The sequence below is a fragment of the Odocoileus virginianus genome, chromosome 4, assembly GCF_023699985.2.
Source record: "Odocoileus virginianus isolate 20LAN1187 ecotype Illinois chromosome 4, Ovbor_1.2, whole genome shotgun sequence".
NCBI lineage: Eukaryota > Metazoa > Chordata > Mammalia > Artiodactyla > Cervidae > Odocoileus > Odocoileus virginianus.
The window spans coordinates 23617005-23644962 of record NC_069677.1 but is presented as its reverse complement, the minus strand read 5'-3'; the positions used below and the strand labels follow the sequence as shown (position 1 = coordinate 23644962).

Genomic DNA, 27958 nt, shown 5'->3' with positions numbered 1-27958 from the left:
AGTTAGCAAGCAGAACTGCCCGGTTCTTAAGAGTTGGGAGTGAATTATGTCTTTCCAGCCCCACAATCCAGTGATCTCACTCAAGAAGGGCAGTCGGAGGCGAGTGGGGAAGGGAAACACTTTACCCCTGAGACAAGCGCTTGGGAACAGGTGAATTTGACTTTGGGGCTCAGTGAGGATGAGGAACTGGGAGAACACGGGGCAGTCAGAGGAGACAGAAAATAGAGCTGCAGACTGTGGGCTGAGTCCAGGTCACAAAGCAAGCAAAGCCGCATGGGCCCAGGGTGGAGGGGAAGCTGGCTTGGGGAATTTCCATGGTCAGAGGCCAGGTTACATTGTATTTCTATCCAAAGTAGTTGTGGGAACAGGCTTGCTGGGAGGCTGAGGAGCAAAATTAGGGGGTAGATAGAATAAGGCAGTGATGGGCTGGAGCCCCCAGCACTAACACTGGACAGCCCATTTAACTTTTCTCTCCCCAAACTTTCTGGTCAGTGACATCAGGTCAGTAGCTTAAAATCAGCCACAGTGGGAGTATTTACATCATAGAATCAGCAAATGCTATAAATTTATTTGCATGTGTGTGTGTGTTTGTGTGGAGAGCTGATCAGCTTCTAAACACACCACTGGGAAAAGTCCCGGCTCCCAGAGGAGAAGCTCCCAACAGATAAAGAAAACAAGCAAATTTGAGCCATTTGTCCTTTGTACCCATAAGGAAAAATGAATTTTTAAAAAGTAAACACGTGTTGCCTTCTAAAACATTATAGTAATAGTTTTAAAAATTGAAAAAGAGGGACTTTCCTGATGGTCCAGTGGCCAAGATTCCACGCTTCCAATGCAGGGATCCCAGGTTCCATTCCACATTGCCTCAGCTAAGAGTTTGCGTGTTGCACCTAAAGATCCTGAATGCTGAAACTAAGCTCGAAGATTCCTTGTGCCACAACTAAGACCCAGGACAACCAAATAAATAAATATTTTTTAAAAAACTGAAAAAACATTTTGCTTCCCTAGGAAAGCAGGTGAATAACATGAGGGCAACCTTGGCATTCGGGGTGAAAGTGAGGAAAAAAAAAATAGCCCAGGAAAAAATGTGACCTCAAGTACCAGGGTTAGAAGACACCCAGCCACTGTGGAGTACATGTGTATGTGAGAGAGACAGACAGACAGACAGACTGAAGGGGGGGTGGGGTGGGCGCGGGGCGGAGGGGGAGTGGCAGAACACTAGCCCAGGGCCACACGTCAAGTTAAATACCACATTCAGTCCTGTGACTCTAAAGGGTTACCTCTCAATTGTAGTTGGTTTGAATCATTTACCTTTCCCCTACCTCCTTCCATTCACTTCTGTCTTCCAGATTGCCTAGATTTGGAATGGCTATCTCAGTGTAAGGATCGATTCTGGAAAAGATATGGATGGCCAGAAGCTTTGCCTCTCTGGAAGAGAAAGCCTCCCTCAGCCCTTCATCTGTCACTGTGGAAAGTTACTGAGCACTAGGCAAGTGAACCCAGCAAGGGGATCTTTCTTTGGAGTTTCACCTGCTGTGTTTCTGAGGGTTTTTATTCAGTCTCAGTCTGACAGCTGATAGTCACAGAGTAAGCTCCAGACAACATAATTCTCATCTCATTTTCCTACCCTGAGGCTCCAGCTATGCCTGGGGCTATATTAGATACTAGTTTAAACAATCTTGGATTAAATGAAAGGAAGGCCATCTGCTTGGGGCAAAATCCCCATCATGAGACATAGTTGTTTCTGTAGCCAAAAGAGAAATAAAGTCAGCATCAAACTTTTCTACAGCACACAAAATTAATAAAGTGTTTGCACATATTTTATTAAATAATAAATTTAATACTGCTGGAGTCAGTTACTACTATGGTCTTCCCTTTGCACAAGAGGACATTTTGCTCAGAGTGGTTAACTAATTGGAAGAGCTGACTTGGAACCCAAGGACTTGGATTTCCTGTATCATGCTCCCCCAGGAAACACAGTCCACGGGCTGGTTATCCTGTGCCCATTCACAGGAAGCCTTACCTGTAACTCTTACCTGTAATTCTCCCCAGCTGGCCATCATACATCTTTCCAACAAACCCAGCTATGTGGGCTCCTAGACTTACTCCAATCATGTAAATGTCATCCAGAGAAGTTCCTTCTGCCTAGAATTTCAAGGGGTCCATTGTTAAAAATTGTGAGGGGCCAAGGAGTTGACAATACCTGGAGAAATCTCCTAACTGTTGACTTTGGAGAAATATTTCTAAGCACCTTATGTCCACTATCTTATTAAAATGTCACAACACCCCCACAAACTAGAAGCTATTCTTTTGATTATACAGATGAGGAAACTAACTGACCAGGTTGAAGTCATCTTCCCAAGGTCAAACAGCTTCTAGGAGGGGGCAGGACAGAATTCAAACTTGTCTGTCCAAATACAAACCTGTGCCTTAATTTTTATACCATGGTGTCTCCATTCGTGCTTCTGCTAGGAACCAAGCTGAGACATCTTAAATCCTTCCCCATTGAGAAGAAGGGCAATCAAATATTTTAATGAACTCCTTTATCTTCAAGCTGGCTTGGTTAATGAATTACCATGGAGAGGGAAGGAAGGAAAGAAAGGGGCAGGGCATATGGTCCATAGTCCTAGGATAGCTGGTCATGAGTCATTTTAATATTCCCTTTCCCAAGGGCTGAGGCTTAGCTGAGGAGCTCATGTAAAATTTATGTCACCCCTGGCCACAGTGGCCACCAGGTATGGCTCTCTGAAATAGCCCCGATATCAAATCACTTTTTATCAGACTGGGTATTTCAGTTTGGGTTTTGGATAATCCGATCGCTAAACTTTTGGCAAGCCTAAGAAAAGGAAGAGCTATGAAAGTTGAGGAAACTCTGGGCAGTGAAGCCAGGAAACCTCTCCAACCCATTAGGTAACTTTATATGAGTTAGAAAAAGATGTCCCTTCCCCAGGACACTTTGCTGTCATTCACTAGAAAATTATTATAATAGATATATAAATCTACAATGTCTACAGAGACGATGGTGCTTAGATGGATTCCCTGTGCAGTGCACAACCTGAACAGCCATACCTATGGGCCTTACCCTCAGCCCTTCCCTACACCCTCCCGGGGGCTTATTCAACTGACATTTGCAAAACACTGCAAAAATAGTCCTCCTGGTCATGTGGATACCTCTTGGCTTTAAATATCCAGATAATGAGCCAATTTCAATTTGGCTCTGAACCATCTAAGAGAATTCCTCCTTACCAACATCAGATCGATAAATTCCTTCAAGACTGTTGCCACTTTTCTGGTCTTACTAGAAGCATGGTTGTACATTACAGTAGTAGCTCCTCGATTCCAATCAACAATAACCACATTCATGTCTTCCACAGAGAGCAAACCCTCTACTAAGTCCTCTATCCATACTGGAGGAGAGCCTGTCGGCCTGAATCCATGGACCACAAAGGTGGTTTTCTTAGTTACGTTCAAGTTCCCCAAAACTGTGGAGTTGATGGCTTGTGCACAGGTTGGGTTTCTCCTTGTGTAGAGCATCAGCTTCACATTTAGTCCTGTTCCAACCACTGCACTGTGAAAACTCAGTTTGGTAAATGAAGGACATGTTTCACCTGTGTCTGAAAACAAAAATTAGATGGTATCATGACAGTTCTTTCCTTAGACAGACATCAAACAAGAGTTCTGTCCTACACTCACTGGAGTTCTTTCCATGTGTCCTACGGTACCTAGCAAGAGGCTGGATCTAGCCGAATGAAGTTTAAACATCATATCTGATTTAGAGTTCATAGTAGTGTCTTCTTTTTCATGCAGAAAATAATTTTTTTTAAATCCTACCCTCTTTTAAGGTATAACCCAAAAGCTACCTTAGTGAAGCCTTCTCCAACTCTCCCAGCCTTAATTACTGTCTGTCTTTCAACCCAGAACTCCCCAACTCCTCTCTGTGCCACAATGACAGCCCAGTGAAGACATTTTCAGGGATGTACTATGGATGTTGCTTTATATGGATGTCTATCCCATAGGACCACAGTCTCCTTGGAATGGTGGCTTATGATTAATCTCACATATCCATCACTGTGCCCAGCACATAGTAGAGGACTTAGTAACTGAATCTGTAGGGTCCAAGCATCTCTCCTTGTCCACAGCTCCCAACTGCAGTGGTGGTGGAGAACATAGTGTGCCTGACTCTGCACCTTTCAAACACGTCTGAAACTGTTAGCCATGGTGGCCTTTCTCGGGCCTTTCCTTCTTTGCTCAAACATCATCTTTAAGCATTCACCCTTCTGACTGACTTGAAGAATGGCCTTCAAAGAAATTCTGGGGATGTAAAGAGAACAGCTTAAGATGAGCTTAGAGCGCTTCCCTGGTGGCTAAGCAGTAAAGAATCCGCCGGCCAATGCAGGAGACACGGGTTTGATCCCTGGTCTGGGAAGATCCCACATGCGACTAAGCCTGGGCATCACAACTATCGAGCCCATGCTGTAGAGCCTGAAACTACTGAAACCCATGTACCCTGGAACCTGTGCCTCACAGTGAGAGAGGCCACTGGCATGAGAAGCCCAAGCATCACAACTACAGAGTAGCCCCCTCTCACAGCAACTAAAAAAAAGCCCATGCAACAATGAAGACCCAGCATAGCCATAAATAAATACATATTTTTTTTTAAAAAAAGAAGAGCTTAAAGCATCTCATTATGGCAAAAATTGACATGTTTAAAAACATGTCACAGGGACACAGGAACCATCTTGAAGGGGCTTCCATTGACCAGATCTGGGATAACTTGAGAGCAAAATAATTAAGGATGGTGATGAGTGATAGGCCGCTTGCATGCCACCCGTGGACCCAGCATGGCCACACACAAAAAAAATTAAGGAGGCTTTGAAATCTCTTACCCTAGAAAAGACATGGTTAAAAATTGAGCCCTAGGGACTTCCCTGGTGGTGAAGTAGATAAGAATCCATCTGGACACAGGTTTTATCCCTGGTCTGGGAAAATTTCACATGCCATGGACCAACTCCCAAGCCTGTGCTCCTAGAGCCTGTGCTCTGCACCAGAGAAGCCACCACAGTGAAAAGCCTGTGCACCCCAAAAAAGAGTAGTGCCCACTTGCAGCAACTAAAGAAAGCTCTTGCAAAGCCACAAAGACTCAGTGAAGACATAGATAAATAAATGAATAATTTAAAAAAATTGAGCCCCCATATCACATATTCCTCCTTTTACTTTATACTGTCTAGTAGATTGTGCAGTGAGGCCTGCTCGTAATGTAAATACCATCTTTTTCTTTTTTTTCTCAGCTTTATTGACACATAACTGACAAATAATATTGAGTAAGTTTAAGGTGTATGACATCATTTTATATTATATATACTAAGAAATGATTACCACAACAGGGTTAGTTAACACACTCATTACCTCACCTAGTTACCGTATGTGTGAGAAGAGAACATTTAAAATCAACTCTCAATAAATTTCAACTATACGATACAGTATTTTTAACTACCATGCTGTGCATTATACACCCAGGACTTATTCATCTATGTAAACATTTTCGTCATCAGTTGGCCCCTTTCATTTCCCCCTTCCTGTAGATTGCTTGTTGCAGGAAAACCTGGACTGAAACTTATCTGGTGCTTGTAGTTACCCAACAGTAAATAATTGACTGTTCAAGTAATCATTTTATTGCAAAGGAAGAGTGGTGAGGTGGGGCTGAGCCTGTGGGACTTTGCCGTCAGTAAAACTGGGTTCTGTTCCTGGTTGTGTGACCAACTCACCACGTGGCCTGGGGAAGTTATGTCATCTTTTGCTCTTTACATACCAGCCCAAGAGAGTTATGTGGTGGAGATTAATTATGAATGAGGTCATATTAGGGAAGATAGAGCCCCCTTTCCAAAGAAGGAGATTGCTTATTTACTGTGTTTGTTCATTTTGAACCAAATGAGCAATACTAGGTCAATGTGTCATAAAGCCATGTATCTGAGTACTTGCAAGGCTCAGAGATTCGTCCTGAAGTTTGGGGCCAGAGCTGTTTTTCAGCAGCAACTGCCAACTTTAATGTCTACGGGATGGGTGCTCTTTTTGGCCTGCTGGGTCCTTTCTAGAAGCCCTTAAAGTTGACAGTTACTGAAAGGCAAGAAGGGCAGAACATGTAAATATTTATTTTTCACTTGATAGAACTGCTGTGACTTCAAGTATTTTTAAATGTCTTAGTTATGTTTATAATGGCATTGTGCTCTGGAAAAGGCCATTGCATTTGCTATGTGGATTTTGCCTGTTGCTCTTTTATGTTTTTATCCATTTGTATTTTCTTTCTCACACTGGGAAGTTTATAGCCCACTTCAATTTTTCTGGCATTGATCTCTATAACTTTATATGAAATCCTTTTTTTTCTATTTTACGGGATGTCAGTGTGTGGATTGTAGGTCAGTGGGCTACATGCAGAAGTGCTCCAGACGTAGGTATATTTATTCAGATTTAGTTATGCTCCATTGTGAACTCCTGGCAAGGAGTCTGGGGCATCTGGAAACTGTATTTCAGACTGTTGTGGAGCATATTTTTAAATTCTGAAAAAAAAAAAAAAATAAATTCTGCCATGCTGACCTTTGTCAGAACAGTTGTCTTTCCTTATTATGCCCCAGTCCTTGCTTGAGTTAACGCCAGACGGTGTCTAATGACTTTCTGATATGAATGATGAGGGCATTAGCACACTCAGTACTTCTCTCTGATCCAGTGTCTACCTCCTGATTTTTTTCCTCCTGATTTTTATTAGTTATAAAATTACTTCTAGCTCTTCTGGTGATTACTTTTTTGGTTTAAAAATAAATATTTAAGCCTCTATGTACTGGTATGTGACTCAGAGAGAGTTTCTGTTCTATTTAGTGTTTCTATTCTAGCTCCTCCTAATCTACCAAGAAAGATGAGAAAGCTATTGCTCACGTATTGCCTCCTGTATTGTATATCCTCCTTAACCCTTTCTTACGAACACAAACAATGGGAGGAGCTAAGATGGCGGAGGAATAGGACGGGGAGACCACTTTCTCCCCTACAAATTCATCAAAAGAACATTTGAACGCTGAGCAAACTTCACAAGAACACAAACACAAATACACTTGCAAAACATACATTTTGGGTTCTCTCTGTCAAAATACAGTCAGTCCTCTTTACTCATGAATTTCATATTTGTGAATTCACCTACTCAAAATTCATTTGTAATCCCCCAAATCAAACATTTCTTTCCCCTGCTCTGCATCTCAGTAGTTTGGGTGTGCCTCATCCAGGGGATGCCCACTCCACTCCCTAGGAAGGAGGGCCCCCTCTTTCCCTTCCATGGTTTCTCTCCTCTATCCCCCACCCTGGTGACAGGTAGACCCTGCCACTTGGGGAAAGGTCAGCAGGGGACCTCTGTTTTGCATTAGAAGGAGAAAATGATTTGGTTTCCACTTTGTCAAAATCCAGCTATGTCAACAATAAAGCTGAATAAACTTTTAGCCATGGGTCAGTTTCTCAGTTGGTTGAAACCCAGAGGAAAGAAGAGTGTGATTACCACACACACCTCAGCAGCAGACTGGGAGCCCTTGAGGGCAGAAATTTTATTTTTAATAAATAAAAATATTACATAATATTGAATGCATATAAAATAAGAATGCAAAATATTTGCAAGTGATAAAGCACAGTAGTAAACACTCTATCTAAAGACCTAAAATAAAACCCAAATTGTATTTGTAACCACTGAAATCAATACTTGAGGGGCTTTTGCAATCATGCACAGACCTGTGCCGAGTGGCAAAAAGAAATATCTAAGTTGCTCCACGAGACACTCTCAGCAGTGGTCAAACACACCAACGCTCTGCCTTCTTGTTTCAGCTCTTGCAACAAATGTCCTTTTCCTGGCCTATTACTGCCACATTTTTTGCTTCTTGTGCCTTTTCTTTGTGATTTCTCTGTTTAAAAACATAGTCCTCAACTGCTGGCTGGAGTCTCTAAACTCATAAAGGCTGTGATGTTACCTTACAGAGAAAAGGTGTTACGTAAGCATTGTTCAGGTATGAGTTATAGAGCTGGCCATGAGTTCAATGTTAGCAAGTAAATGATATATATTAAATACAGTGTCTTTAAACAGAAGCACATATAAAACCAGATTATGTATTGATTGATCAGTCAACAAAAATGCCATAACCAGAGGCTCCCCAGAACCTAACCCTTTATTTCCCCTCCGAGCAATGGTCTAGTAACTGCTACTTCAGTGCCTGAGCGCCTTTACAGAACAGGAACTGCCATGAATAATGAAGATAAAGTTTCTGTAAAATTTATCTTCTAGAACTGTATTTGCCTGGTTATGTAGTTTTAGTTCTAGAAAGTGCAAGATCATTGCTCACAGTGAGTCCTTTGCCTGGCCTTCTCCATCCGCTTCTCAATGACTCGCTCTTGATTTCAAGACAGGCTCCTGGATGGCCCTTCACCCATCCCCAGCCATGCTCATGGGGTAAGAAACTTGCATGGGGGATGGACCCAGCTTTAGGAATGGGGGACTGCCTTTGATCTAACCCTCAGAAGCTCTGGGGCTGGTAGAAAGTGTTGATTTTTTCAATAGGACAATTTTATCCTGTTTCTTTTGTTTGATTGTTTGGAGACATTCCTGGATGCAGTTTGATTAGTTACAGTTAAAGTTGACTCCTTTTTTTTTTAAGTTGGAAAAGTGTGGGGTGGCTAGTGGATAACCTATTCACTGTACTATTCTCATCTGTAAGTGAATTCCTTGGCCTAAATGATGCTCTGACTTTATATACTTTCCCCCCGGATTTATAGATATTCTACTTCCTTGTGTTGAATTCCACTCCATTTTTTTCCCTTAAATATTACTTGTTTTTTCATACCACAAACCTGAAACATTTTTTCCTTTTCTGAAATAACTTCCCCCACGAGCACAGAAGTTCCAAGATAACTAATCTATTTGTCCATTTATCCATTCTTACGTTCCCAGTGCCAAGAATAGGGCCTGCTTCAAATATTTCCTGGATAAATGAATATCAATCTGTTAACACATTAGCCAGCCATTCAGAATGATCCATATAAATACTATGTAGTGTATGACATAATGTTTATAAAGTAAATGAAGCATGAAACGCATTGTGACTGAAATTATTAGAAATATATCTGCAGGAGACACAGCCTGGAAAATCATATGCAAACAATAATAGGTCATGCACTCCGCCCTAAAGTTCTTTGCTTAAAATTGCCTCAAGTTATTAATCCTTTTCCTCTCAGAATTAAAAGAATATATTACATTTATCTTATTTTGGACTACATTACAAATTAGTTTAAGCTTCTCTAGGGCGTGCACTGTATTATTTTTAGTCTAGTAGTGTGTACCCAGCACCAAGCTCAAGAACTTGTCCTGTTGTTGGGCCTGAAATTCTCACGTAATTTGGAGAGCATGTAAGGAGTAGATATATGTGAATAGCAAATTTGTTACATTGCTTCACCCTCATATAGTTCTTTACATTTTACTTTAGGTTTCCCTGGTGGCTCAGACTGTAAAGAATCTGCCTGTAATATGAGAGACCTGGGTTCAATCCCTGGGTTAGGAAGATCTCCTGGAGAAGGGAAGGGCTACTCATTACAACTGAGCACCTCTCTCTCACACACACATACACACACACACACCCCTTCAGAAAGCAAACCTTGTTATTTTGTTGTTTTGTTACAAAGTCGAGTTTGCTCAAAGGTAGTATTAACAGCTTGGCAGAACATGTTAAACTGGTTTCTAAAGCTTAACCTCTTCTATTATAGTTTATTTGAAAGGGGAAAAACTTTGCCTTTACTCTTCAGACTACTTTGAAATTCAGTCCCTTTGAAATGCCATTTCCTGTTGACAATCGGAAAATTACAGTTGTATGGGTGACATCTCCCATCCAGCGATGAATTCAGACCCTTGTGTAGGGCAGGCCTGATTATCATTTACTGTCTTCCTTCTGTTAAATTAAAAGAAACATATTCAATTAGGATGTCAGGGAAAGCTAGCTAAAACATCTTCAGAGATAACTTATATGTGCCTGAGATACTTTATTATAATCTAATACATGACTGCCCATGGGCCAAATCCAGCCATGATCATTAGCATATTGTCTTTAGTTGTTTTCTTGGTATAAGGCAAAATTGAGTGGTTAAACAGTGACCACTGTCCCACAGAGTGGAAAATATTTACTATATGGCTCTCTACAGAAGTTTGCCAGCTCTGGTCTAATATCTTAACCAAATTTTCCAGGCAAGAATACTGGGGTGGTTGCCATTTCCTACCACAGGGGATCTTCCTGACCCAGGAATTGAACCCATGTCTCTTGCATCACCTGCAATGGCAGGCAAATTCTTGACCACTGCACCACCTGGGAAGCCCTTGCCAACTCTGGTCTAATGTCGTACACAAAAACACAACACAGTTTTGGAAAGAGCCTGGGTTTTGGAGACAGACCTAGGTTTGAAGTTCAACGCCATTGCCTACAAGCTATGTGATTTCTCTTAATTAATTACCTAACCTCTCCAGGCCTCAGTTTTGCATGTGTAAAATGATCGTAATAATGCCAATCTGTCAGGCAGTGCTTTGCAGAGTCATAGTGAGCCCAAGGCAAAAGAAAAAATACACCATGTAAATGTACGCGTTTACATGAACGTGCTAAGTTACTTCAGTCCTATCTGACTCTTTGCGGCCCCATGGACAGTAGCCCAACAGTCTGCTCTGTCCATGGGGATTCTCCAGGCAAGAATACTACAGTGGGTTGCCAAACTCTTCTCCAGGGGATCTTCCCAACCCACAGATCCAACCTGCATCTCTTATGTCTTCTGCATTGGCAGGCGGGTTATTTACCACTAGCACACCTGGGAAGTCCATACATATTTATATAAGTATACATATATTTATCAAAATATCCTCCCATATTTTGAACCAAGTGATAAAGAGCCCTCATTTATTTAATCTGTTCATACACTGCGGTCACCTCTTATAATATAAGCCACCTAGCAAGGAAGTAAGTTGTCATGGACCCAGAAATGATTTTTTTTTCTGTTGTACAATAACACCGACAAGTAAAATGATCAGTAACATATCTTACTAAAATGTTTGACATTCTGTTCATCATAGATTTGGGTTGATTTTTATCTTTTAAAAATATTGCATTAAAATATCATCTATGCATGATAATATGCATTATTAATGATATGCATATTAAATTTGCATTAAATATTAAATGATAGTAAAATATTTAGATATTAAAATATCACTTGTGTTACATTAAAATATTACAAAAATAAAATATTTTATTGCATTAAAAAGTCATAAGTTGACTTATCTTGATTACTATTTTGGTGTCCCTTCCAAACATTGCACCTGGTGAGTGCCTTACTTGCCGCACTCTCATCCTAGTCTGGCTGTCAGGTCTGATGTGAGAATGAGAGAAAATGCCTGTGAAGTGTCCAAAGTGTCACATGATACATTGTAGATGCCAAAAAACTAGTAACTATTTTATTTATTTTTCTGTTTATTTATTTGGCTGTGCCGGGTCTTAGTTGTGGCATGTGGGATCTAGTTCCCTGACCAGGGATTGAACCCGGGCCCCTACATTGGGAATGCGGAGTCTTAATCATTGGACCACCAGATGTTATCGCTGTTCTCCAGCCGCTAAATCTTGTCCGACTCTCCGCGACCCCATGAACTGCAGCATGCCAGGCTTCTCCATCCATCACTATCTCCCTGAGTTTTAACATATCTCAAATTTATGTCCTTTTGAGTCAGTGATGCCATCCAACCATCTCATCCTCTGTTGTCTGCTTATCCTCCTGCCCTCAATCTTTCCCAGCATCAGGGTCTTTTCCAATGAGTCAGCTCTTTGCATCAGGTGGCCAGAATATTGGAGCTTCAGCTTCAGCATCAGTCCTTCCAATGAGCATTCAGGGTTGATCTCCTTTAAGATTGACTGGTTTGATCTCCTTGCTGTCCAAGGGACTCTCAAGAGTCTTCTCCAGCACCACAGTTTGAAAGTGTCAATTCTTCTGCACTCAGCCTTCTTTATGGTTCAACACTTACATCCATACATGACTACAGAAAAAACCATAGCATTGACTATACAGACCTTTGCCAGCAAAGTGATGTCTCTGCTTTTTAAAACACTGTCTATATTTGACAAAGCTATTCTTCCAAGGAGCAAGTGTCTTTTAATTTCATGGCTGCAGTCATCATCTGCATTGATTTTGAAGCCCTAGAAAATGAAATTTGACACTGTTTCAACATTTTCCCCATCTATTTGCTATGAAATGATAGGACTGGATGATATGATCTTAGTTGTCTGAATGTTGAGTTTTAAGCCAGCTTTTTCTACTCTCCTCTTTTACCTTCATCAAGAGGCTCTTTAGTTCCTCTTCACTTTCTGCCACTTTTTACCACAAGGGAAGTCCCCAAAACTAGTAATTGTTAATGATATTGATAAATTGGGTTAATAGTATTGATCTCATAGGATTATAAAGACTAAATAAGTAACTAAGTAAGAGATTTGATATAAAACAAGTGCTAAATAAATTCCTTCCTTCCATCATTTTAGTTTCCTTAATTCAACCAATGATTTGGAAAAGGGAAGCTTTATTAGCCAGTATACAAGTGAGGTTCTTCTCCCTGACAAGGTAAAACAAATAATCTATTTGGCTCATCAATTTGCTCATATTAAAATGAGGTTGGTCCCTTATTCCTTAGCCATTTAGCCCACTCTAGCATTCCTTTAGGAAATGAAATTCTAAGATCTTCAAACTAGCTGATTTGAAAGGACAAGCGGTATCTACCTAAGAAAACAAATTTTCCAGGACTTTTTTTTTTTTCAGGACTTTCTTACTAACCAAAGAAAAGCCTAATCTAAAAAATTTAATATATCAAGAAATTTGCATTTCTTTTAATTAAAATATCGGAAAACAGGGACTTCCCTCATGGTCCAGTGGTTAAGAATCCACCTTGCAATTAAGCGGCTGCTGCTGCTGCTAAGTCGCTTCAGTCGTGTCCGACTCTGTGCGACCCCACAGACGTCAGCCCACCAGGCTCCGCCATCCCTGGGATTCTCCAGGCAAGAACACTGGAGTGGGCTGCCATTTCCTTCTCCAATGAATGAAAGTAAAAAGTGAAAGTGAAGTCACTCAGTCGTGTCCGACTCTTAGCGACCCCATGGACTGCAGCCTACCAGGCTCCTCTGCCTATGGGATTTTCCAGGCAAGAGTACTGGAGTGGGTTGCCATTGCCTTCTCCGAATGAAGGGGCAGTTGCAAGGAATTAAGATCCCACATGCCTCAGAGCAGCTAAGCCCATGAGACTCAACTACTAAGCCCAAGTGCCACAACTACTAAGCCCAAGTGCCACAGCTAGAGAGCCTGTGTGCTGCAACCACCACCTGATCCAACACAGCCAGAAAAATCAATTAAAAAACATATTTTTTAAAAAGACCTGAAAATACCATAGTTTACTCTTGTAATTAGAATGTTGATCAGATAGGTGTTTTTTTCACCTTTATATCAAGCAGGTTTTTTTGGCTAATAAATACCTTTTAGGTAACAAACATGGTTCCACATGCCACAACGACGAATCTCGAAAATACTATAACACGTGAAAGATGTCAGTTACAAAAGACCACATATTATATGATTCTATTCATTAAAAATGTCCAAAATAGGGAAATCTATACAGACAGAAAGTAGATTAGTGGTTGCTTAGGGCTTGGGGATGGGAGGAGATGGAGAGATGGGGTGTAGTAAAGGGTATTCAGTTCCCTTTTGAGGTCATGAAAAAGCCCTAAAATTGACTAGTGACAGTTGCATATATCTGTGAATATATTAGAAAACACTTTAAATGGGTGGATTGTATGGTGTGTGAATTATATCTTAATAAAACTGATTTTTTAAAAATTCCTCCTGTAATTTCATACTTTCATGGAAAGAATTTAAAAAAAAAAAAAGGGGGTGGGGCTTCCCTGGTGGCTCAGTGGTGTCTCCAATGCAGGAGACACAGTTTGAATCCTGGTCCGGGAATATCCCACACACCTCAGAACAACTAAGCCTGTGTACCACAACTCCTGAGCCTGTGCTCTAGAGCCTGGGAACTGCAACTACTGAAGCCCACACTTCCTGGAGCCTCGTGTTCCACAAGGGAAGCTACTGCAATGAGAAGTTCGCACGCTGATGAAAGTAGCCTCCACTTGCTGCAACTAGAGGAAAAAAAAAAAAAACCCGAGCAGCAACGATGACCCAGTACATCCAAAAATAAATAGATAAAATTGTTTTGTTTTTTTTTTTAAAGAATGAAAAAAAGATAAAAATTCTTTTGGAGGTGACTGGGCAGACATTTCATTTTTCGGTCACAATCAAATAAGGCTCCTAATTTTCCAGTTTGCTTTCTTTCACCTTGGAAACTGAGGGTGACAGACCTCCATTTTCTACCACTGCAGGCTAAATAAAGCCCTGACTTTGGTCAGTCTGTTGGCAGTTGGGGAGTGATTGAAGCTAGCTGTTTCTGTGCAAAATAAATAACTCTTATTCTCAGCCTTAGGGACTAAATATAACTATTATTTTGTTTTACCACAGAAAGTTGAGTTAGTTACATAAAATGTCCTCTTGGTTGGAAAGATATCTCTTATTTTTATCCACCTGCTATATTTCCTTAGGCTATAACCAAAAAAAAAAAAACCAGGGAATAATCTATTTCCCTAGATTGGCTTATTTTGAGTGAGTTTCGCTTGGATAGAAAAGTGTGATTCCCTCAGACTGATCACTGACAACCTTGCTTCCTTTCTGACATAAACTTCCAAGGGATCCTTTGGCTCTGTATTCGCAAGATACACTGCCTTGATGCTAAATGCCCATGCTATCTTGGGGTCATGCTCAGTTCTGGCTTTTGGTTTCTACCTGCCTTTGGAAGAACTGATTTCAGCTCCCACATGTCTGATTGGGGAAAACTCCTACAGAAAGAGGAAACTCCTCATTCACATCCAAAGAGGTGTCTGTGAAGGGAGATGATGGAACTGTAGGCAGAAATACCCCACCGGTGAAGCAATTGTGAGTGGGGCAAGAGGACAGAAGGCTCTGAGGTTCTATGAGAGCCAATGAGCAAAGACAGGTTCCTATTAAACCTCTCGATATGGCCGAGTCAGCTTATTAAAAGTCAAAGTGTCAGTTCCTCTCAGACCCATGATTGGTGAAATTCCAGTTCACTAGCCTCCAAACCCCCGTGACAGCAGTGAAATTCCACCTTATTTCACCCTGATGCACCATATCGAGTCAGGAAGTAAACAGCGAGGGCTCTGACTTACACTTATTTCCTCTCAAGTTTTGGGTTCCAAGGTGTGCTCCAGCCCTTATTCCCCCCACCTCTAAACATGACGCAAATGTGTATGAATAACTTCTTTAGAACAGAGGTCCGCAGACAGGTATATTGACTCGATTCTACCTAAAAATACTGAGATTCAGACCTAGATGAAGGAATACACTGTTGAATATTTTGCGCTGTGGGCAGTGGATGCCAAGTCAGTGTCCAGGACACACAGCCCACCACATGTTGACTGATGGAGCCAGGAGATTTCCAGAAACCCACACTTGAGCACACTCTTAAGCTTGCTTAAAAACACTGTTCTGCAGGAACTTCCAAAAGTCTCAGAAATAAACATCTCTTTGGTCCAGAAATTTTGACTCAGAGAAATTAGAAAATGAGTTGGACTCCTACTTTGAAGAGAGAAGTGGAAGGGGAAGGTGACATGTCCCTACAATGAAATTCTACTGATTTTTTCTTTTTAATCTGAAAAGTAACTCAGTCTATATTTTTTTATGTGGAGAACAACACTGAATTTGGCATTAAAAATCCATCCTGAGCCAGACTGAGATGGGTTCACAGTTGGCCATGGCCAAAATTGATGGAATATCTTTGTTTCTCTTCTATACTGGCAGAGACAGGCAAGGAAAAAAATGGGCTGAATGCCTTCTTTGTTGGAAGGATGTCTCTGCTTTTAACGACCAGCTTGAATTTCTTTAGGATATAATCCAGAAAACAAATGAGATGCCAAATTTCCTTACTCTTATCTCATAATCATGTGCAAAAAATATGCACCTTCATGCTCCACCCCTTAGTAACCTTTGTTTTCCTGGAGACAGGTGAGTCACAAAGCAGCGTGCATACACACACACACACACACACACACACACACACACACACACACACGGAGTTATAAATCATTCTGAAGGGAGTTTCCTATATTTGAGGAGATAATTCTTTCTCTGATTAGGCACAAAGGTATTCTCTAGGAAAATATCTATCCAGTTTTGCACAAGTTGCTATAGGTCAAAATTTTGATAGCAGGGTAACTTTAAAAATTACTTAAGAACACAACATTGTACATCAACTATAGTCCAGGATAAAATTTAAAACAAATTTTTTTAATTTATAACATTTATCAGCCTCTGTTCCTTGAAACACCTGCAAGCTGAAAAGCTTTGTGAATTTGTTTAATATGCAGATTCCTAGCCCTCACCCCAGACCCACTGAGTCTGGATCTCTGGAGATAATCTGCATTTTCAACAAATTCCACAAATAATTCTGGTAGAGTCTGCCAGCCATTGCTTTGTACACTGGTAAGAGTACAGCCAAAATTCCCATCATGATTTCATGAAGGTTAGAGCAACAAAATAATAATCTCTGAAAGTAAAAGACTTGTATTCTTGGGATTTCAGAATCACATCTTAATCGCTCAATTTTGGACTGCAAGTCAAGAAGGGGAAAAACAATAAGTAAATGTACCTGTGATTGATAATTTCTACTTATTATTTAATATCCTCCCCCATGAAAGTTCTCAGATCATGGTTTAGCAGATACTAAGAAGACTGGATTTAGCTTACAGCTATAATTATTTTCCTTCTAGCTATAGAAGTTTATCGTGATGTCTTGATCTGCTTGGGTTCCATTAGGTAGCAGTGGGTCTTGTGGAATGACTTAAAGCAAGACTTTACTGATGAGGTAATGTTAAGGAAAACCTTTCCACATGGCGCTAGTGATAAAGAACCTGCCTGGAGAATCACATGGACAGAAGAGCCTGGCAGGCTGCAGTCCATAGGTTGTACAGAAGCAGACATGACTGAAGCGACTTAGCACGCAAAAAGGCAGGTCAATGGTTACCAGATGGGGGAGAGATAAATTGGGAATTTGAGGTTAACTGATATGCAGAGACCTTCTGTACAGCACAGGGAACTATGCTCACTATCTTATAATGACCTATCTTACTCAGGCTTAGTCGCTTAGCCCTGCTTGACTTTTTGCGAACCCATGGACTGTAGTCCTCCAGGCTCCCCTGTCCATGGAATTTTCCAGGCAAGAAGACTGGGGTGGGTAGCCATTTCCTCCTCCAGGGGATCTTCCCGACCCAGGGACTGAACCCAAGTCTCCTGTGTCTCTTGCATGGCAGGTAGATTCACTGTAAATCAACTACACTCGATTTTAAAAATTAAAAAAGATATTTTAAAAAAGGCAGGTCACAAAAAATTAGTTCCAACTTTGTAACTGAAATATATAATGGGAGACGTGAAGAAAGTACCCACAAAATACCATCAGGTTCTTGTGTTAAGGTTAGGTCCCACTCCCCTTAAGCTATCTCTAAATCTATTTTACTTAAAAAAAAAATTATGATAATAAACACAAACTCTAAAATGGTGACCTCTCAATTTAAAATATTATCAATATTTTATTTTTTTGTTTTTCTGTAAATTTATTTGTTTTAATTAATTTATTTAAAATTTAATTAATAAATTTTATTAATTTATTTTAATGTATCTTTATAATAATTTATTTATTTATTTTAATTGGAGGCTAATTACTTTATAATCTTGTAGTGGTTTTTGCCATACATTGACACGAATCAGCCATGAGCGTACATGTGTCCCCTCTCTTGAACCCCCCTCCCACCTCCCTCTCCAAATATTATCAATATTTTAATTTTAACTTACTATTAAATCAACTTCAAAAGCACAAATTAAAAAAAATTTATTATAAGCCTGAAATACTAACAAATAATTTTTTCCATTTCCCATTGAAACTATTTACAGGCATACATATATGATTTTGGTATAGTTGTAATCTTAGTTTACCTACAAGTTTGAGTTCTGCTTTCTTTGACTTTTTTAATAATATGACATGTTATAAACATGCTTGGACATTTCTGCGTAGCCTCAGAATTATCTCTGAAGGCTACATATTTTTCAAAGTTGTTACACTGTACTTTATCCATTCCCGTATGTAGAAACATTTCTGCTGCATCTAGTTTCAAGATTACAGATGACCTAGAATCATCTTTGTATAAAAGATTTTTTTTTTCTTTTACAAGATATTTGTTTAGAACAAATTCTCAGCAATGGTTTTACTAGTTCAAAGGACATGAACATTTTTATGGGTCCTAATGTTTAACATACTTCCCATCAGAAAAATTATACCAACCTTCATTAATTAAACTATGTGAAAAAGTACTGGACTTCTAAAAAGCTGAGAAGTGCCTAGCGCTTTTTAAAAATTTTTTTCACTTAATTTTTGTTACTTTGTTGCAAACATTACTGTGTTAATTTTTATTTCTTCATTATGATTAATAATTTTGTATGTATGTATGCCCATAAGTACAAAAATTTTAAGTTATCAATATGCCAGACACCATTTCAAGAGGTTTTACACATATAAAATCATGGGTTTGTTTAATGAAAATGATTTAAATAAACATTTGATGCATGAAAGCTATAAAAACCTACACTGTCTGTAATAGATATTAAAGTAAAAATTTTAAACTCCAGGAAATAAATGATCTTAATTCATAGTAGAAAAGCACAGAAAAATTAACTATGAAAGAAAGCCACACTACTCTAGATTTTTCAGCATATTTCATTTTTGTACATCAGAAGAACAGGCTAATTGAAAGGAATAATAGTTTCTTTTACTACTGAGGAAAAAGAAAGTCCTTTCAGAAATAGAAAAAGGTTAATCCATATCTTCTTTCCTAAAAATAAATAACTGTATGACACTTGGAAAGTCTAGTGAAGGAACTAGGATGATAAAATGACAGTAATAGTAATTTTTTTTAAATAATTAAGAAAACTATTCAATAAATGACTTACCTGATCTCACCAAGCACATCAAACTGAGGAGGAAGTATAATCTCAGCATATGGAAAGTGGAGCCCATGTGTGTGACCTTCACAAGAAGAGGGATTTTCTTCCCAGAGTCTTAGCCTCTACACTCAGAGTTTAGATAACTAACCCCATGCCGTGACAACAGGAAGTTCCCCAGGGACTGCAGGCCGGTCCCAACCCTTTCGGGATATGTGACTCCTCCTCCTTTCAATAAAAGGTCAGGTGTATTTCTGCTTGCACAATTTTATGCAGATGTGGAAATTATAATACGTATTTGCAGAATGACTAGTTCAAAATACTTTCATTCCTTGTGGGCGGTTTATTAGTCATTTGGCTTGGTGTGTTGAAATCAGGTATGATCTGAGATATTTTCCCCTTTTGTTTTTGTGAATGAAAGAAATCTGGTGGGTCTTCTGTTAGGCCTGTGTATACCAAATAACCTCTTATGTTTATTTACACACTCATTTCTCAGAGGACAGTCTTGAGATTTTTATTGTTGTTGTTGTTTAGTCTCCAAGTTGTGCCCAACTCTTCTGAGACCCCATGGACTGTAGCATGCCAGGTTCCTATGTCCATGGGATTTCCCAGGCAAGAATACTGGAGTGGGTTGTCATTCCTTCTCCAAGGGATCTTCCAGACACAGGGATCAAACCCTGCTTTGCAGTATTTTTTAAAATACTGCTTTGCAGATTTTTTACCCCTTAGCCACCAGGGAAGCCCTAGATTTTATTAAGAACATTTTATTAATAAGTCCGATCATGTACTTATATTTGTAAAAATAAGTTTCAGGTTAAGAGAAACCTTAAAATGTTTCTATATATCTTTATTTTATTGTTTTGCCATCCAGAGGCCCTATCTCTTAGTTCTTCTTCCTCCTCCCTCTAGTCCCTCCCCTCCTCCTCCCCTTCTGCTTCCTTTTCCCCTCCCCCATCTCTCCCATTTTTTTCTGTTCTTCTCCTCTTCCCTTCTTTCCTTCTTCAAGAAAAAAATAGATGAAAAAGCTTTAAATAGAGAACAGGCCAGAATCCATGCACTTCAAAATAGGGAGTAACTAAATTTGTGCTCCATGGCTACAGGGTCGTTTAATTCTTCTGCTGGAAGAGCTTGCAACACTTTCTCTGGCTTGTGATGGTGGTCCGGAGAGCTGAAAACTAGATGAACAAATGCAGAAACTACTTAAGAACACATTTTCATCCAAAGCATAGGCAAAATCCACTAGTCATTTAACATTGTTTATGAAGTGACAGCATTGCCCATATAAGTATATCAGTTCTCCATGTCTGTACCCCATTCCTTGCAGGAAGTAAATTGTAGCAACGCTCTCCAAGGAATCAGGACATCAGAATCACTGGGGATTGTGTGTCACATGTTTTTCTGTGTCACATCTCAGACCTAATGAATGCCAAGACTCCCTACCAGTGGTCTACTGATCTGGGTTCACGTCCCATGTCTTCTATTCACTAGTTGACTGGCCTTAACCAAAGCAGTTAAGTTCTCGAACTTCATTTTCTCGACTGTAGAATGAAGATGATAAAACAGCACATCTCACCAGGTTGTTATATGGATTAAATGAGAGACTGGAAATAAAATTCTTAACACCATGGCTCCTACCAAGGTAAATGCACTCACCACTTGGTCACTGTTGTTATTACTTATCCCCTGCACCTTTCTCTCCCCTCAAAAGTTGAGCCTTACAGGACTGAGAAGGACCATGTGGAAACGTTCTGTGGGAGTGCAGGAATGAAGAGGACATTTTAGCAGTGATGTTTCAGGTGAATAATTTTAGCCATCACTTAAGTCTGCTTTTGTCTTCTGCTTGAAGATATAAACTAAAAATCATAAATAGGAAAACCAAATAAGTGGTGCTAATTTGTTGTTATTGTTGCTTTCCATTTGCAATCAGCTTTACTAACCTGAAAGCAACTGCTTTCCAGAACAAATGGGGAATTGTTTCACATTCTGTTAGGAATGTTTTATGGAATGCATTGCCCCTGTTGGTGCAGTGTACTTGCCTGATAAATATTTGTTGAATTCCTATCAGTTTTGGTGCCATGCCAAGTGTTCATCTAGTCGGAGCCAATGTACATTTTCCTGGAAACTTGCCAATTATAGGAATAAGAAGTTTGTCTCTTGGGAGGCCTCTTTGTGTTACTATTAATGATTTTCCTGCTAGGGGCACAAAAGGTCCCCTCACTTCCTAGCTGTGTGCTCCTACTTCCAGCATTCAAAATAGCACAAGAATCAACGGGACAACACATCTCCTTTTGTAGGGGTTAGTGAGAAATATCAAATATAAGGCAAAAAAAAAGAAAACATTTCCAAAGGATGGGGAGAGGAGTGAGGAAAGGCAGAACAGAAAATACCTTTGAGAGGTGATTACTTCCTTCTCTTGATTGTGATAGTGATTATAGGAATCTAACTTGTGATAAGATTGCTTAGAATCACTTGTCCCCCAACACACGCACACGCACAAATGAATGCATATAAAAATGGTAAAATCTTAAAAAAAAAAAGGTAAAATCTGGGACTTCTCTGGTGGCCCAGTTGTTAGGGCTCTGGTCTTCCACTGCTGGGAGCAAGGGCTGGATCCTTGGTCGGGAAACTAAGATCCCACATGCCATACTGTGCAGCCAAAAAAAAAAAAAAAAATCTAAGTGAAGTCTGTGGACCGTACCAAAAACAATTTTCTTGTTTCGATGGCATGATATGTAAGATGCTATGATTGTGGGGAACTGGATGAGTACACAAGGGACATCCCTGTACTATTTTGCAGCTTCCTATGAACAGATAATTATTTCCAAATAAAAGGGTTTTAAAAATTCCAAATGATCTGCTAATAGTACCATTAGCAGATGGTACTAAATAGTACCATTTAGTACCATCTATTAAATGGTATTCTTTAGTCAAAGGTATTCTAAGCAAAACCATTGCTTCATTTCTCATCAGCTACTCATCATAAAAATGAATAATGGTCAATCTTCTCAATACTATGACGCTGATAAATGACAACTCAAAAACATCACAATTTTCCTCATTTCCAGTTTAGTATTACGTACTGGCTTTTTTTTTTTTTTTTTAAATCTAGAAGTCACCTGCTACAGAGAGCAGAGTAGAAAGAGGCAAGCAAGCTTCTGGACAGGAAAAACAGGTATGGAAATGTAATGGGACTGAAGGGAGGTGATTTTATGACTCTCATAGGCTTCAGCATTCAAAAAGTTGACCTATGTCCCCTCCCACTCTGGTCTAGGACTCCAAGTTGGTATATGACTCACTGTAATGCCCTTTTGTCTTTTCATCTGCATCAGTGGCCCAGCAATCTCTCACTTCAGGTCCAGGTTTGGTAAGATATATCTATTTCTTTGATTCATTTTCATTCTATAAGGGCTTCCCCGATAGCTCAGTTGGTAAACAATCTACCTGCAATGCAGGAGACCCCAGTTCGATTTCTGGGTCAGGAAGATCCCCTGGAGAAGGAATGGGCTACCCACTCCAGTATTCTGGCCTGGAGAATTCCATACACTTGTATAGCCCAGGGGGTCGCAGAGTCAGACACGACTGAGCAACTTTCACTTTCACTTTCATTCTATGAGGAGATCATGGTGCGGGCCTGCAGGCATGCGTGTGTGCTGGGTTTTCAGTTGTGTCCACTCTTTTGACTCTACAGCGGTCCCACGGACTGAAGCCCGCCAGACTCCTCTGTCCTTGGGATTTTCCAGGCAAGAATACTGGAGTAGGTTGCCGAGCCCCGCTCCAGGGGATCTTCCCAACTCAGGGATCAAATCCGTGTCTCTTGCATTTCCCACTTTGGCAGGTGGGTTCTTTACCACTGAGCCACCTGGAAGCCTCAGAGATCAAGGTAACTTTCTCCAAATCCCTGTATTTTTTCATTTTTTCATTCCTTCATTGGTTGAACATTTCTTGAGCTTCAATTAAAAAATAATGACATTGCAAAAGGATTTCTCTGGTGGTCCAGTGGTTAAGAATCTCCCTGCCAATGCAGGGGACATGGGGTCAATCCCTGGTCTGGAAAGATTCCACACGCAACTAAGGGCGACTAAGCCCCAGTGTCTCAACTACTGAGTCCATGCTCTAGAGCCCCTGTGAAGCAACAAGAGAGATCATCGCAATGAGAAGCATGAACACCACGACTAGAGACTGGCCCCTGCACAGCCGAAGACCCAACACAACCAAAAATACATACATTTAAAAAAATAATAATAAGGGAAAAATAGGAGATGGCTTCTTCCCTCAAGGAGACACGTCACTACCAGCAGCAGCACCACCACCACTGCTACTACTAAGCCTCACACAGGAAGTGTTCTCTGAGCTGAATTTCAAAGACTAGGTAGTAGTGCACAGGTGAAGAAGGAGGAGGCAAGGCATTCCAGGCAGAGGGAATAAACTCGGAGGCATAAAGTGTGGATTGAATGTCTGGTGTATATAAAGTATAAAGTAATTTGGAGATAGGAAATGATGAGGGAATTTGAAGACACGTTGTGAAGAACTTTATATCATGCTTAGGATATTGGAACTTTGTCTCCAAAACAGTGGAAACCTAGGTTTTATTCTTGTTCAACTATTTATATGCTAATATATTACTGTTATATAATAATGTTACAGGCAAAAACTAATTCTGACTCCATGTTGGAACTGTTTCTTGGACTTGCTTTTGTTGATTTTGTTTTTGTTTTAATTAATTAATTAATTTTAATTGGAGGCTAATTACTTTACAATATTGTGGTGGGTTTTGCCATACATTGACATGAATCAGCCATGGTGTACTTGTGTTCCCCATCCTGAGTGATTTTGTTTTTATAATTATACCTGAAGGCCTGCCTTAGAGAACCCTGCCCCTCTACTGGACTGTGAAAGTGTCTTTGTTTAGAACTCTGTCCAACTGTAGATGGCAGGAAGGAAGAAATTAATATACCCCCTGACAGAGGCTTAGGGCTTCCCTTAAGGCTCAGATGCTAAAATATCTGCCTGCAATGCAGGAGACCTGGGTTCCATCCCTGGGTCAAGAAGATCCCCTGGAGGAGGGTACAGCGTTATAGCAACCCACTCTAGTATTTTTGCCAGGAGAATTCTATGGACAGAGAAGGCTGCTGTCCATGGGGTTGCAAGCAGTCAGATACGACTGACTGTTTTTACTTTGTTTCCTCACCTCCCCACGTCTCAGATCTAAAAAAGAACCTTTAATCTAGACCTCCGACAAGATGGTTATTTTGAGATATTAGCCTGCCATTTTCTTGCTCAGCCAGCTTTCCCAAGTAAAGTTGTATTCCTTGCCTCAACATCTCATCTCTGGGATTTATTGGCCTACCATGCAGGAAGAAGAGCAGGCTTGGACTCGGTAACAATAATACAAATATAATAAATAATATTTTGTATGATCATATATAATGTGATAAATTATATAAATATTAATATATTTGTGTAACATTATTATATGAATTTTTTTTGTAGTTTGTTATAAAACAAGAAGGAAAATATCTACATACTACTTTTCTGGCCTAAGAAGTATTTTTCATGGAATTGAGCTCTTTGCTTTAGAAATCATGACTCACTTGCAAACAATGTGTTGAACAAAAGCAGTGCAAGTTCAGCTCAGTCATTTCAGTAACTGCTTATTTTTGGAATGCTGCTCCGAACATTTCAAGGAGAGATTGCTCTAGCAAGACCTGTACGCACAGTGGTAAGATATAGGCAAAATGCTTTTTACTCAGTAAAGTTCATGAAAAAAAAAATTCTTTTTCAGAGGAATGTTCAGTATTTCAAGTCAATTTGTACCATGTTTTATAGATTTACTTGGACCTTAAACTGTTGTTTTATTTTCTTTGTTTAAAAATTAAAAAAAATTTATTTGGCTGTGTTGAGTTGATTGCAGCACAGGTGAACTTTGTTGTGTCATACAGGACCTTCTGTTAAGGAGGTGCAGGGACTTTCTAGTTGTTACTCTCAGGCTTGGTTGCTTCACAGCATGTGGCATCTTAGTCCCCCGACCAGGGATCGAACCTGTGTCCCCTGCATTGCTTCCCTGGTCGCTTAGATGGTGAAGAAATCTGCCTGCAGTGCAAGAGACCTGGGTTCAATCCCTGGGTCAGGAAGATCTCTGGAGAAGGAAAGAGCAACCCACTCCAGTATTCTTGCCTGGAGAATTCCCTGGACAAAGGAGCCTGGCAGGCTTTCATGGGGTTGCAAAGAGTTGGACATGATTGAGCAACTATCACTTTCTCCCCTGCATTGCAAGGTGGATTCTTAACCACTGGACCACTAGGGAAGTTCCAAACTGTTCTTTTATTTTTATTTTATTTATTTATTTTTTTAAAGACAAATTTTTAAATTTTTATTATTATTATTTTTTTAATATTCACCATGTATTTTATTTTAAAGAATACCATATTTTTCAACAGCAGAAATCATTAAGTACAATAAAAATGGAAATTAACCACAAAATGACAACCAAAAGCAGCCCAGACTCTGTTATTTGGAGTCTGGAGATTTGAGGATGCTTTTATTCATTTATTTTTTCCATTTATTTTTATTAGTTGGAGGCTAATTACTTTACAACATTGCAGTGGTGTTTGTCATACATTGAAATGAATTAGCCATGGATTTACATGTATTCCCCATCCCGGTCCCCCCTCCCACCTCCCTCTCCACCCGATCCCTCTGGGTCTTCCCAGTGCACCAGGCCCGAGCACTTGTCTCATGCATCCAACCTGGGCTGGTGATCTGTTTCACCCTAGATAATATACATGTTTCGATGCTATTCTCTTGAAACATCCAACCCTTGCCTTCTCCCACAGAGTCCAAAAGTCTGTTCTGTACATCTGTGTCTCTTTTTCTGTTTTGCATATAGGGTTATCGTTACCATCTTTCTAAATTCCATATATATGTGTTAGTATACTGTAATGGTCTTTATCTTTCTGGCTTACTTCGGTCTGTATAATGGGCTCCAGTTTCATCCATCTTATTAGAACTGATTCAAATGAATTCTTTTTAATGGCTGAGTAATATTCCATGGTGTATATGTACCACAGCTTCCTCATCCTAGATGCTGATGGGCATCTAGGTTGCTTCCATGTCCTGGCTATTATAAACAGTGCTGCGATGAACACTGGGGTGCCCGTGTCTCTTTCAGATCTGGTTTCCTCGGTGTGTATGCCCAGAAGTGGGATTGCTGGGTCATATGGCAGTTCTATTTCCAGCTTTTTAAGAAATCTCCACACTGTTTTCCATAGTGGCTGTACTAATTTTCATTCCCACCAACAGTGTAAGAGGGTTCCCTTTTCTCCACACCCTCTCCAGCATTTGTTGCTTGTAGACTTTTGGATAGCAGCCATCCTGACTGGCGTGTAATGGTACCTCATTGTGGTTTTGATTTGCATTTCTCTGATAATGAGTGATGTTGAGCATCTTTTCATGTGTTTTTGTGCCATCTGTATGTCTTCCTTGGAGAAATGTCTGTTTAGTCTAGTTCTTTGGCCCATTTTTTGATTGGGTCATTTATTTTTGTGGAGTTGAGCTGGAGAAGTTGCTTGTATATTTTTGAGATTAATCCTTTGTCTGTTGCTTCGTTTGCTATTATTTTCTCCCAATCTGAGGGCTGTCTTTTCACCTTGCTTATAGTTTCCTTTGTTGTGCAAAAGCTTTTAAGTTTCATTAGGTCCCATTTGTTTATTTTTGCTTTTGTTTCTAAAATTCTGGGAAGTGGCTCATAGAGGATCCTGCTGTGATTTATGTTGGAGAGTGTTTTGCCTATGTTCTCCTCTAGGAGTTTTATAGTTTCTGGTCTTACATTTAGATCTTTAATCCATTTTGAGTTTATTTTTGTGTATGGTGTTAGAAAGTGTTCTAGTTTCATTCTTTTACAGGTGGTTGACCAGTTTTCCCAGGACCACTTGTTAAAGAGGTTGTCTTTTTTCCATTGTATATCCTTGCCTCCTTTGTCAAAGATAAGGTGACCATAGGTTCGTGGATTTATCTCTGGGCTTTCTATTCTGTTCCATTGATCTATATTTCTGTCTTTGTGCCAGTACCATACTGTCTTGATGACTGTGGCTTTGTAGTATAGTCTGAAGTCAGGCAGGTTGATTCTTCCCCAAACTGTTCTTTTAAAATACTGTTATGAGAGTCAGGTTTCTGTTTTTATTTATTTATTTTTAACTAAAGGATAATTGCTTTACAATATTGTGATTTCTGCCATACATTATGTTTTTATTTTTATTCAGCTGGCTTCCCAAGCATTGGTCTTGAGAATTCTGCACCTTCATTAGACAATTATTCCCTGGAGTATGCACATAAAGTTGTCTGTGCAAGAAACATCTCAATGGAAAACTCCACCCCTGGAATTTGGAAGATCTATCCTTTTGACTTTTGACGTGGGTGACCATTTGGAACCATCGTGAACACTTTGAGGGGCTCACACTGTCTAAATTGGGAGGGTATTTCTTGCCAGGCTTTTCCTCCTCATCTGTCTGCACCTCAGTTTCAGCTGCTTTCAGAAATACTTGTCTCTCTTTTTGAGATTCTCCCTAGGGTCATCGAAAGTAAATTTTAGAGTTGCCACATATTTCAAATCAGGCTTACTCCAGACAAACCTCCCAAATTTGGTGAAAATCAACTCAACCATAGTTGCTCAGTAACAGAAAACTAGAAACATGAGTTATAAATTTATTTTCATTACTAAATAAGAACAACAACAACACAAATTTACCTTAACAACAGGTAACAGAAGAACAACAAAAAGACAAAGAGAAACCTGAAAACAGAAGAGGGCCAGGGGAGAGGG

The 27958-nt window shown here is 39.9% G+C and overlaps 1 protein-coding gene across 1 annotated transcript in view; it reads right to left on the bottom strand.

The window, feature by feature from the left end:
• The window catches only part of LIPH (lipase H), a 48837-nt gene extending 29522 nt beyond the window's left edge, over positions 1–19315 (bottom strand). The window contains exons 1-3 of the mRNA XM_070466281.1: positions 19150–19315; positions 3247–3614; positions 2037–2145 (exon numbers count right to left, since the gene is read on the bottom strand). Coding sequence (XP_070322382.1) covers positions 2037–2145; positions 3247–3614; positions 19150–19216 — 544 coding nt within the window. The 5' untranslated portion in view covers positions 19217–19315. The remainder of the gene's footprint in view (positions 1–2036; positions 2146–3246; positions 3615–19149) is intronic.
• Between the last annotated feature and the right edge of the window lie 8643 nt (positions 19316–27958).